We start from the raw sequence: 13,474 nt of genomic DNA, 5'->3' as shown, positions 1-13,474 counted from the left end.
TACAGAAACCTATCAGTGACATACTGCGCAAAATTTCCAAAGGGGACTCAATTTCCAAGGGTCCCGTTGACCGGCTCCAAGAATTACTTTCCTGGGACAAATTCATGCAAAGCGAGCAAAATTTGTAATAAACCCAATGCAATAAATCATCCATAATGGTAATAACAATTGAAATGGCAGCCATGTCGGGGGACTGTTTTAAGATGACAGATAGACAGGTCTCTAGATCGATTCCACAACCATTCATACCTACCACCTGTTCTATTATATTATCATGCGAATTGCCCTGTGGTACCTTCCGGAGGGCAGAATTTTAGTTAAATGAGGATGACTCTGTCATGAATGACATCATATTGCATACTGGGTACCCTCTATTCTAATGCTAAAATGGAGTCTACACACACAATTTATATACCAATATCCAACGGATCACATCCAAGATTTAGGCAACATGTACTTCGTTTCTTCACCTTCGACAAGCAGTGCACACAAAATTGGACAAAAATCCAATTGGTGATTCCAAATTTTTTTCACCAGGGCCTGTCGTGTACAGATGGCCTGAGATGTACTGACGGTCCATGATGAGCACAGTTTGGTTTTCATTTAATGATGTCAAAATTGAAATCTATCTTACTGACAAAATGGCTGTATACATGCCCCTTCAACTTCATGTTTGAGGATTGTATCTATATATCCGGCCCGGATATCCGGTAATCAACAAACAAAAGAATTTGTGCCACAGATTTTGTGATCAATGGAACCAAATTTCTTAATAAAGTGTGTGGGAATATGAGATTTTCTCTTTGTGTTTTTTGCTTTTCATTTGTTAATATTGTGTTTCCTCCTTTTGGTCAGCTGCATAGACTATATACAACACTTTGATTGAAAGAGCTTTAATATATATATATCTCTTTGTGTGGTTGTTTATTATTATTATTATTATTATTTGTTTGTGGCTTGCACATAGCTGGAGCCAGAACTCTCCTGTCCATGGTTACATAGATATTTATTGTACAAACTACTCTATTGACATTAAGATAAAATGAATCCATCCATCACATTGAAATGCCAAGGTTGCTAAGATGATAGCTAGCATCTTCTGTCCATCCCATCTTCAGTCTAGCTCAAGTATTGATTCACATTTCTATCTATTTTTTTACAGCATTTTTTCAAACTTAGAATATTATTTGCACTGATCAGGACTGTTTAAATCATCACTGTTGTTATGTAATGTGTTACAGAACTAAACAGATGTTTGGACCGGTTGGCAATTATACTTGCAGGCATGAGAAAATAAGGCTTTCATATACTATACTAGGAACGCATACCACATACTCGACACCATTATCATTATGTCAAATAAGAAAATACCAATTCTATACGGCAGATAATGGTCAATAAAATTGCCTCAAATTTGCAATGAAGGAAAATATCTGATGACACATAAACATCCAACATGCTCAGAGAGAAGTGGTGGTAGGGTGGGGATGGGGTGATATTTTGGATCACAATTAGGTACCACCCAATGTATCCTCACAATACATCTTTTACATTTCAGTATTTTAGTGGAACAAATCTTGATCCTAGAAACAGATGAAGCAAAATCAAACTCATACTACATTTATGTACCCTTAAAGGCCAAAAAAAATTGTTTGTTTGTCCATAGATTTCTCTTATATCTTCAGTTTTCAGGGGAAAAGTTCATGAGTTTTTTGGGGAAAATGTAAAAAAACAAAACCTTTTTTTGAAAAAAAAAAAGTTCTATGGTCAGGACAGCCATGATGGTCGGTCGGACAAGGACAAGCAAACAACTTTTTTTTGCCTTATTCCATCTGTTGGATGGAATTCTTACTGTCTCCAAACAAGTTATTTTTATACCTGAAGGGACTGAGCAGGGAGTCTACATCTATTTAAACAAAACCGCCTCACATTTTGTAGTCCACAGTTTTATTCATCTCTTACAAGTCTGTGTAAACAGGTCACATTTACACTCCTAATGTTTGCAAACCGTCTGAAATTGCATTTATTCCATGACAAATCAAATGGTTCACAGAAAATGTCATGAAGGATATATGCACAATATTATTATGAATACACATTGATCCTGGTCTGATGTAGAATTGTCATCTGTCATGCATCAACTATGCTAGCAGGGTCTTGGGCAGGATATGAAGGTTTGGGTGTCTAAATTTTTTAAAAATGGGTGTGCAAATTTAAGATTTGTGTACAAAGTATAGGCCATGTGGGTAAAAACTGGGTGTGTATTTACAAATTTGGGTGCGTAAAACACTCCCTACACGGCTGGCTGCCTAAGCCCTTGGCTGAGAGCAATGGGAGGGGGGGGGTACTCAGTACAATTGATTAGGGGATGTGCTGCAAGCATGGTTGCATCCTTGGCCATTTGACATATTAATTACATGTAGTATTACCTCCTTTTTTATGCCATATGGATGAGTCCTTTTTTCAACATTTTGCCTCACTGTAGCCAAAATATTTGAAATTAACTTACAATTTGGGGAAATTTGTAACAATTCTGGCAATATTTATCAATGTGCAAATCAGTCTTTGGGCTACCATTTCTGTGATTATATAAACATGATAAACCTTCAATAATAATCATATAGATTTGTTGTTATCTAAAATTGTTACCAACACACTACATCTTCTCAGTTTCTTTCTCAAAAAGCTGTGCTGCACTAATTGCCCCTTGAATCATTGGGCAAGCTCATAATGCCCTACAAAAGTATAAACTTGCGAAATTAAATTCATAAATAAATGTCACCCCCATGAAACTTATCTTAGTAATTATTATAAAACAAACAAACACATAAAATAAAGCAAATAAATGACTTTGGAACAGACTATAGGTCACAAGAATGACAATTCATACTTTAGTGTAGGTACAAGAAGCATTGTATGTAGGTCCCTGATTGGTACATGAGAAGGAAGATTTTCTAAGCACCTGCTCTGGATAGGGAAAAGGCTTGGTTAAAGGGATTTATAATGCACTCATTTTGCCAGCAAAACAGATTTCATTAGACATCCTTAAATGAAAACCAACCCTTAGCAGTTTTCACCCCAAAAGTTTCACAATTTTAATTCAAGGAAAAGGGTGAACTATGTAACAAAAAGAATTGCCAATGAAGAAGGCACCCCTATCATGAATGAACTGAATTAGGTTCAAAGTTTCTTTAACATCTAGTTCAGTTGGAAGTAGATTAATAAATGTCATGTAGACTACCCCTGTTGTACATCTCAATCCCACACACCCTTTAAGCTCCCACAAAACCAATCAGTGCACATTCAATATTGATAAAGTTCAGTATGGTCTTCATCTCCCTAGACAACACATCAAACATGCTGACATAGCAATGCTTAAATACACATATTAACAATCATATCCCCTTTGATATTTATTCTGCTGATTGCAACTTCACATTCATCGTAATTATTGAACATTGCTTTGTTAGATGCTTCTTTCCTTTTTTCTCTTTTTGTCATTAAAAGGAAGCTTTAACATTCCCTTGTGGTTTTGTGCTCAGAGGAACGAGTTCAAATTATTTACAGTACTAGTTGGCTTTGACAGCAAAGTTAGAGAAAAATATTGACAATCTACGGTGTCATGTACAAGACTCCTTTTTCATTGAAAATTTGGGTCAACCAGGAGCTAGTACAGCATGGGGAGCCTCACAAACTATTTTGTTCTGAACAAAGCTTGCTAAGCTTAAAGGCCTATTCAGTGATTTGCTCATTTGGAAAATCATAAAAATCATCCAAATTCAGATTTTTGCACCTTTGTTAGCAGCATGGATGTGCTAACATAGCCTGGCTAGTGGTTAAGCCGAAAGACGTGTAGACAAAATGAGACATGAAATTGTAATAATATCGCTACTTAAGTAGAGAAATATATGTATTTGAATGGGGCTTCAACTTTGTCGATATTGCTGTTTTCCTTATCTTTTACCAAATTGTTTATTTCAAAAATACCCAATAACAATTTCATGTGAACTTCACTTTTAAGCAATTTATACACATTTTTTTTTACATTTTGCTGGTATCACTGAATAGGCCTCTAACATTATACATGCTGCTGTCATTTATATAAAAGTGCATTAATATGGTAATAATATTTGTTAGCACTTGCACTTTCTAAGCCACTTAGCATCACCTGTCTAAAGGTATGATAAACATGTACCGGTAGTTGACTTTCAAGATTATGTGTTTCTTCAGGAAATGCACATTCAAACAGGTTGTATTCTTATGTTCAGATTCCCCTGTTGTAGCTGACTGTGTCATGAAATAGTACTAATAGTACTTACATATACAAGTATGATCATTGAGGGTTAGGATTAGGGTCAGGATGAAGCTACATGTAATGATAACACCACTGCATTTGTGGCATTCTTCTTTTTCTTCCTTATTAGTACAGGCCTCATGTATGAGTATTATCGCACTGAGTACAGAGACAAGCTGTACTTATTTTTTACTCTGGAACCTAGAGTAGATCAGGGACAGACTTAGGTTTCAGTTTTCTACTGGCCCTCCGGGCCAGTGAAACAGCAAATCTACTGGCCCTGCAATAAATTTACTGGCCCAACTTTTTCAATATGTTCTACTGCAAAAAGTGCAAAAAGTGCAGGTGGTGAACACCCCCCCCCTCACCAAATGCCAAAAGAGTCCCCTATTTTGACCAAAAAAGTCACATTTACGAGCGTAGCGAGCGAAAAATAGTTGTTTTCAGTCCTTGTCGGTCAAAAAAGGTCCAAATTTTGAACAAAAGTCAACTTTAAAAAAAATCCTGGTTACGGGCCTGCACGTTCCAATGCGACTTTTAAAGTTAGAGACTACCAATTACCAAACTTGACACATGTTACTTGTGTGTTAACATTGTTTTATTCTGTGCCACCATGGACCCTAAAAATCTTTTTCCAGGATCTATGGTGCCACTTTAATTCAGGCAAACCTGAACATTTTTAATTATATTGTACTGAGCGTACTCTATATAGAAACTAGTCACTAACATAAGTTCAGTCAGTAGTCCTTCCTTAATCTATAGTTCCAAAAGTTCACAAAAGAAAAGGTTCAAGTATGTGGTATTTGCGATATCGCTATCATCATCAGATAGGGCATGAAAGAGCTTGGAAATAGTATGTAGACCTACATCGCCGTAAAAAGCGGCCATACCGGGTATATTTCCAACTTGCTTGCAAGTTGCAACGCAAGGATAAGAATAAATAAATAGACAAAAAAATCATTAAATAATTAAATATAAATTACATACAGGTGACAAGTGGAGCAGAAACTGTGTCCAATTGTGTCCATCACTGATTATCTTGCCTCATATGAGTTATGGGATCAAAAATCTAGTGGCCCGCTGGGCCAGCATTGTTGGAAGTTTACTGGCCCGAGGCAAAATCAACTGGCCCCGGGCCACCGGGCCACTGCTTAAATCCGTCCCTGGAGTAGATGAGTGTATTTTTAAGTACAGTCAACAGTACCGGGATGATCCCCTGTTCTTTTCAAATGAATCCAAAGCAGTTCTGCTGTTTAAAAAGTTACCAAATTCATCTACACTTAATCAATTGATAAAACTTACCCTATTCTTTCCTGCTCTCCCGTATCCAGCTTTTCTGCCCTCTGGATGACAGACTGAATAACATCTGTCTCCTCTCGACTCAATGCTCCATCTGCTTTCCTTGTTGCTTTCTTTGTTGTATGGAATGACCAACCAGTGCCTAACCTGTGTGGAGTCATTATAAGTCATTGTCAGTATAAGTTCATGCACAATCTACACAATTTAACAAGGTGATACATGTGCAACAGGGTCATTTTTACACAGGTTCCCCCTTTCAAGGCCCTGTCTAAATATGTTTATACCTGATCCAATTGATGAGCTTCTTACTTCCTATGATCCAAAAGCCATGTTTAATAATTTGTGTCCCTTTCCCAGCCCCTATTCTATGTCTCAGGTTTCCCAGTCCTTCATGCCTTACTTGCTTTCCAGTTATTTCGTCATGTCCAAGAACTTGGACCTCAGTATATTCTCTATAGCCTTTCCCCAAGATTCCTTCCAACTTCTCTGCCCTGAGAACTAAATGCCTACCATCGAAGCATGTCTATTCATTTACTTACTGCATATGCAGCAACCACTAGACATGCGTCATATAGTCTCATGACTTTCCCAGGCCCTTCACTTACTTTGCCCTGAGAGCCAGTTGCCTATCATTGGGGCATGTCCATTTATCCATATTGCCACTACTGGATGAGAACTCTCCCATGACACTACAACACAATCAGGGAAAAAGATCCGCTGCTGTTGAGCTCTTGTTGAGGAAGGTTGGTTGGAATGAATGGGCAAGATGATAGGGTAGACGAACCAGTTGAGATCAAAGACCAATCAATTCACACCTGAAAAATAAGTCACGAAATAAACAATACAATGAGATAAATGTAGACATATACATGTAGAGTAGACAATGGCATATAGTGTGTGCGGAAGGTGGGTGGGTCAGAGTGCCAATATAATAGAACAATATTGCAGTGTGTGATTCAGTAATTGTGCCAATAATGTCGCAAATGTTTCTAAAGAAGAAGAAATTCATGAGTGTGTGTTAGATGAGAATAAATGCTGCATCAATTCAGACTCTGAACCCAGAAGTGACTATGAAATTTGCGATAGCGACAAGCCGACAATGTTCAGTCTTCTTGATAACTACAATGTTGAAGATTTGGTCAAAAAAGGGTGGGGTGCAATTCCTGATAATAATTCAATAAATTCAATAAGACACTTTAATCACTGGAATTTCAATAAGACACATTAATCACTGGAATTATGAGCCCATTCAGTGGAAATCTCCCACCCTTAAGAAGATCATCACTCGGTCACTATTGTGCAAAGTCTTCATCGTTGTTTTCTGCGATTCAAGGAATCTTGATGACAGATCATTTGCCAAATGACAGTACCATACAATCATAGGCATATATCTAGCAGTTTTGATGGCAAAATTGAAGCAAGCCATCAAGTGAAGAAGGCTGGTGGTAGGAGTGGTATGGTTCTCAGTTAATGTCCTGTACCCCATTTTCAATTAGTCAAGTTACCATTTAGGACTGAGGTGTCAGATAACTCAACCATTGTAATACTTTGGTAGTCCAGGCATGGCGTCCAAATAAACCTATTTTAGAACTGTAAGCCCTACCTTCATAATACCAGGATTGCTGGTGATCAATGAATATAATGCTAGTGAGCCTTCACTGAAGAGTGACTTATGGAGCAATTTTGTCAAAGGCAAAATGAATGCCTTTGATATGTGAAATTCTAAAAATAAGATCTGTGAACCTAAATCAAAACTAATGGTAGGTCTAATGCAATAGCAATTTGAAGTGACTGACCAACCAGAAGGTCTGGTTCATGTATTCAGGGTCAAATTTTGGACAGGCAGTTTTGGTGAAAATGACAAGCACTTGTGATGTCAAATCCTAGCTAAATAAGACCATGACTTCGCTGATTGTGCAAGTCAGCTTCTCGGTCCGCATGACTTGGATGGCAGGTGCATGATATTACATGACATGGATATAAACCTTGTTGACAGCATGACATGATGAGATTCAAGATTCGGATTTATTACCTAACCCATTTCTCTGAGCAGCGAGCAAGTCCATATTAAAAAAAATAAAAGAGGAAAGGTTATACCAGTATATTAAGTTTTGCAAGGTCCTTTTTAAGTGTTAGTCCTTGTGTATGGGCACACGATGTACAATGTAGAGTGTGTGCATAGGACCCTGTGCAAAATAAGAGGCGCTGGACAGTTGGCAGCTCATTTCATGCTTGTAATTTAAGGAAACCTGCAAAACATTTTATAGGTTTACTATATTAGTTTAGTACAATATATACAAATTGACATTTTAAGGGGGTACTACACCCCTGGCCAATTTTGTGCCTATTTTTGCATTTTTCTCAAAAATTATAGCACATTAGTGACAAGTAAGATATGTATATTATAGGGGCAAGGACTACAACTACTGTACTGAAAATTCAGCAACTCAAAGCTAGTAGTTATTGATTTATTGATCAAATATTGGTTTTCCCTCATTTTTTGGCCGTAACTCCACAGCTGTTGTCTGCGCTGAAATACAATTTCCAGTGCAGTAGTTGTAGTCCTTGCCCCTATAATATACGTATCTTACTTGTCCCCAATGCGCTATATTTTTGAGAAAAATGCAAAATTAGGCACAAAATTTGGCAGGGGTGTAGTACCCCCTTAACAGTATACAATATTTAGGAGCTGTGCAATAATTATGAGCCCTGGTGGGAGGGTAAAATGGGGGTGGGGGCATGTGGTTTTTGGCATTCATTCATGGGGCGCCTTTTAAATAAAACGCTCTAATATGGCTTATAGGAAAACAGTACCGGTACAGAAACGCTTTAAGGGGGTACTACACCCATTGATTTTTTTTTTGCATTTTTTGCATTTTGTGAAGAAATTACAAAAAAAATTGGACAAAGTGGTATGCAAAATGAAGGGGCAAATCTTCTCGTTTTATTGGTGGTATCGGTATCAATGTAGCTTACATGCTTTTACAGATAGAAGCCAAAAGGAGGTACATCACTGATGATTTAAATTCACTTCATTTTGGAAAGCTTACTATCAACGGATTTCGTTAAAATTTTGGATGTGTTGCTAACACATTAGGGAAATAAAGTTGATATGTAAAATGGGAATAAGTGGTTCCTGATTTCTTTTATGACGTCATGAACTTGGTGCTCCACAACTATCAAAAAAGGAACTGGTTAAAATGCTTCTATTTTCAATGTTGAGCTATATTTTGCATTTTTAACTTGCGACATTATTGCACTGAAACTTAATTAAGCCATAGGTAACAGGTTACAACAACCATACTACAGCAATGATGAAAATAATTGTTTTTCTTGTCACCTATACAACCATATTGGGTAGTTTTCCGTAAGCTTAAGTTTTGTGATTTTGGTAACTATTTTATATTTATTTGTGAAATCCGTCTCAACTAGGCATTCTAAATTGTACTCACCATTTACATCCCAAGGTATATTAGTATATCCACCATGCACTTCTCGATATATATCCAGTTAAAGACAGAATATCAAAATTATGCCTCATATGATATCACAGACTCTCACATGTGTATTCAAAATTGATGCTTAAATTTGACCTGAACCAATTGACCTATAACCTGACATACGGTGACCTAATAGCCTTTTCTTCTCCTAACAACTAATGACTATACATCCATTGTATAAGTGTTTATTTAATTTATTCAGTGTTATATCATGGTAGGTATTTTGCATGCACCACTATAGATTTTCTATAGAGAGTATAACAAAGGATTTAATGTATTCTATCCATGTACCCTACTTGAACATTTTCAAAAGAATAAATTATGGTTTGTTATGAAACACAGATCTGAGTTACTAGGTTACAGTAAACAAAAAATATATAGGGCTAAAATGACTTACTAAAATTGTTGAAATTCACTTTATATGTAGATATATTTTATAAGTTCAGGACATGAGGTGATAAACATATATATGTACTTAATAAATTTGCAAGAAAAAAAAGAAGAGGGGTACTGATGAAAATCGGGGTATTATATCGCCTTAATATGAGAATTTTCCTGCTCGCTGCGCTCGCAAACATATCCAGACCATTTAAGGTTTGAAAATTGGGATCCCTACAATTTGGCAAGTACAAGGGGAGGGGCACGGTCTTAGCTAGCCACCCGTCTGGCCGTCATTTTAGACGGCCAGTTTGCTCCTGGGACGGGCAAAATTAATGCCTTTGACAGATGCTATATTATTTAAAATTGTATAACATGTTTTGAGGAGCTAATTGACCTTTTTAGTAGACCCAATTTGTAAAACAAGGCCATATCAGCACATATTTGAACTCTTTGAACTCCCAATGGGCTATAGATGTTTGGTAAATGTTTTAAAGGTCAAATTAGGACAGGCAATTTTATTCAAATGACGGGCAACCCTCAATTTCTAGCTAAGACCCTGGGGAGGGGTCAAAGATTATTTTGGCAAGGCAGGAGGAGGGGAGGTGATATTTGGCAGGGCAAGAGGGGGCAAGCGATTTATGGTGGGCCGTTCGGAAATTCCCCCCCCCCGCTCATAATTATTGCACAGCCCCTTATTTTGTTTAACTTTTAATATATAAGCTTTCATTACACAAGAAGTTGTGCCATATGAATTTGCTCACCGATAGCTTAACATTTGAGGCTATAAAAAGTCCATTGCTATCGAAATCTAGCAGAAATAAATGAAGCATATGACAACATGTTTACAAAGCAATGGAAGTTTGTAAGTAAACATTGCTGATCAGAACGGGCGATCGCTATTATGTTGTTTTAATTGCACTTCAACTTAATTTTAGAATGTTCAGAATATAGGTAACCCAGGCAAACCTTAGTTAACACATTTGCTAGTCAGCCAAATTCGCCGACAATGTCAATGCATATTTACATAGAAATTTAAAACAACTGGCGAAGAAGGAAACGTACATAAATATGTTTTCTATACTTCACTTGACCCAAATATATGATTTTTTATGGTGATAAGTCACTCGCACAAGGTATTATAGAGGGTTTTGATAGCATTTCCATTAAAAAAAGCTGCTATCATAATGAGACTAAGATCTAGAAACACCCCCGAAATGCCGTTTTGGGGAATTTTGCTAGCTGAAACTTTTCGATGAAAGTCAATCTTTGACAAGATGTAACTTTGCTACGGAAAGTGCTATGAAAAAATGGTTTTCAGTTTTGGCTTTGTTTACTCAAGGGCTTTGATTTGATATATAAAATGATGCAGTTTGATGGCAAATTTGAATTCACCTAGCATACCTACAGAATAGGCAACCATTGCTTTAACAAATTGATACAGTTACCCGAGAACTCTAGCTTCGAATTTGCATACATGTACGATAGTTACACATTTGTTGATACATATCATTTATCGGTCGATTAGTGTTGACATTTTTTGCAACAGTCGATGTTATTTCGATATTTGGATGAAAGTTATTTTGATGAGTCAACTGTATCTTTTGCGTAAAGATTGCCAATTTTGAACAATCCAAAGTTCAATTTTTATAGCAACAATCTTGATGCGATCGCCCAATTGTGATCGGCTGTGTTTACTTCTGAACTTCCATTGCTACATGTATTTGCTTTACATGGCATGCAAGCTTCTGCTTCAGCAAATCTGACTAGATTTCAAATCCAATGGTCTCTAGCCTGGAATGTGAGCTCATCGGTGATCAGATTCGTGGCGAGACTTCTCGAGCAAAGATACGGTTGTTGCGGACTCATGTCATGATCTCATCAAAATAACTTTCATCCAAATTTAAACATCAACAGAATAAATAACATCCATTGCAAAAAATGTCGCCCTGATCTACACTACCGAAAAATTATAGTATTATTAGTATTGGGATTATGAAATGGGCTGTTTACAAGTAGACATATGATAGGGTTCCAAATTCCTAATGGCATGATAGGTTTATATTCCAGCATGTCCAGGTAGTTGACTGCCGGCCATGCATGCCAGGGCAATGCCATTGGCAATACGTAATACCAATGCACCCGATGATTATCATGATGGGATCCATGCATTGAAAAGCTTACCTTCAAAATGATGTATTAAATGTTGCCAATGATCAAAAACAATTAAACAATTAATCAATCCGTCCTAAAATAATCCCGAGTTACGCCGAGCCAATGAGCTTATCCATTCAGCTCGTCTTTCATCTATCCAATGTTTTCGCCTATTCATCAGCTTTCATCCGTGCTGCAATCTCGCTGGCTCTGTTTATAATTTTGACCTGTTTTGACGTCAATGCTCGCAACCCCTAAGCACGACATAATTGCGTGACACAACAGGGAAAGATGAACCGCGTATGTACTATGATGTTAAATTACACCTGTTAGATTAATTGGATAAATAGAGGGCGATATAACACCTTCTGTTTAACTAGTAACAAACGCACGGCGCATGCGCGAGCCGGGAAATTCAGTTTTGGTTTTGAAACGTAAACAAAGCTGAATATCAAAACGACTCCATGCAGAAAATCACTTCTTTTTATAAAACTAAGCAAAACTACAACAATTACTTGAGGGAATATAAACACCAAAGTCATATCTAGCACATATGTCAAAAAGAAGTTGAAAATTCATCAGATAAGCGAGAAAGGGTCGAATTTTCGGTAAAAAAAAATTTCGAAAAAAATCATATTTTTTTGGCCTTAAAACTTGGCTATAAAAAATTCCCGTACACCACCAATTTCATGATTTTTGTCCTCAAAAATTAAATGAGTAATCCTCATAGTGTTTTCAAGTCAATTCCCCGGGAGACGGAGAAACGGACATATAGAAAAAAAGATATTTAATTTTATTTAATTTAATCCACAAATTGACACCTGAGTCGGGGCGTTGCAAACGTGTCGTACATGTGTAGGGACCGATTCTACAGCAAGCTTGAACTTCCCGGCTCGCGCATGCGCCCTGCGTTTGTTACTAGTTAACCTTCTGTGCAACACACACCTGCAACACAGCCAAGAAGCCACTGGTATAAAACTTGACAGCCAGCCCGGCTTGACAGGCACTAAAAAATTCATTAACATTATTTTGAAAACATTATAATCATTAAATAACAGCTTCTTTTACATTTCAGTTGAAAGGATCCTTAAATTCAAAAACAAATTTAACACCGGTCAATGACACACTGCTATACATACTTATGCTATCTACTGAAGATCATATTATTGCTATCTACTGAAGATGGGTATTTGTTATCTAATAAATATGTTTATTTAATATTTAATTCAACTCTTTGCTTTTTTGTTTGTTTCGGGCTTAACAAAACAGAATCGCTTTTTCATTCCAGTCGATAATAAAACTAAGATCTTGGTTTTATCATAGAAATTTAATTTTACTGTCATTATCACAGAAGCAATTTTAATTCTGTGGTTATTTATTGCACTATATGGTCAAATAGTTCATAACAGGTGATTATTCGCTTTTTGTTACTGTGCCATAAAGTCTCAACTTACACCAGCATAAATTTATAATTCCTCAGCAAATCATAATATGGCTTACAAACCAGGGATCCCTGGTATTATTCACCAACCCATAGAGCTCCACAGCTAAGGTTAGAATTATGGAAACTTTTGGGACTGATAACTGCTAAATTGTTGGTCTAAAACTTAGAATGGCAAAGACTTGACATTAAACAAAAGGACAAACTTTATTTTGCCGCTTGATCCATTTGAATTTGTTCCTCAGATTTGACAGCAAATCAAAGCAAATCTTCCCAAACCCCCGGGCCAAACCCCCGGCTCAAACCTGAATATTCGAATCCGCCTGATCCCGACCCTACAAATTGGCCAAAGGAGCATAAACCCTGGGACGAGTCGACTTGGGCCGAGTTGAACTACGGGTGGCATAT

The 13,474-nt window shown here is 37.0% G+C and overlaps 1 protein-coding gene across 1 annotated transcript in view; it reads right to left on the bottom strand.

Annotated features, from left to right (window-relative positions):
- The window catches only part of LOC140150530 (rabphilin-3A-like), a 128,866-nt gene extending 117,027 nt beyond the window's left edge, over positions 1-11,839 (bottom strand). Inside the window, exons 1-3 of the mRNA XM_072172563.1 lie at positions 11,656-11,839; positions 6,199-6,408; positions 5,597-5,740 (exon numbers count right to left, since the gene is read on the bottom strand). Of these exons, the coding sequence (XP_072028664.1) occupies positions 5,597-5,740; positions 6,199-6,278 (224 nt within the window). The 5' untranslated portion in view covers positions 6,279-6,408; positions 11,656-11,839. The remainder of the gene's footprint in view (positions 1-5,596; positions 5,741-6,198; positions 6,409-11,655) is intronic.
- Between the last annotated feature and the right edge of the window lie 1,635 nt (positions 11,840-13,474).

The sequence above is a fragment of the Amphiura filiformis genome, chromosome 1 (genome assembly GCF_039555335.1).
Source record: "Amphiura filiformis chromosome 1, Afil_fr2py, whole genome shotgun sequence".
Lineage (NCBI taxonomy): Eukaryota > Metazoa > Echinodermata > Ophiuroidea > Amphilepidida > Amphiuridae > Amphiura > Amphiura filiformis.
The sequence above is the reverse complement of the archived record's forward strand: the minus strand, read 5'-3'. Positions and strand labels throughout refer to the sequence as shown.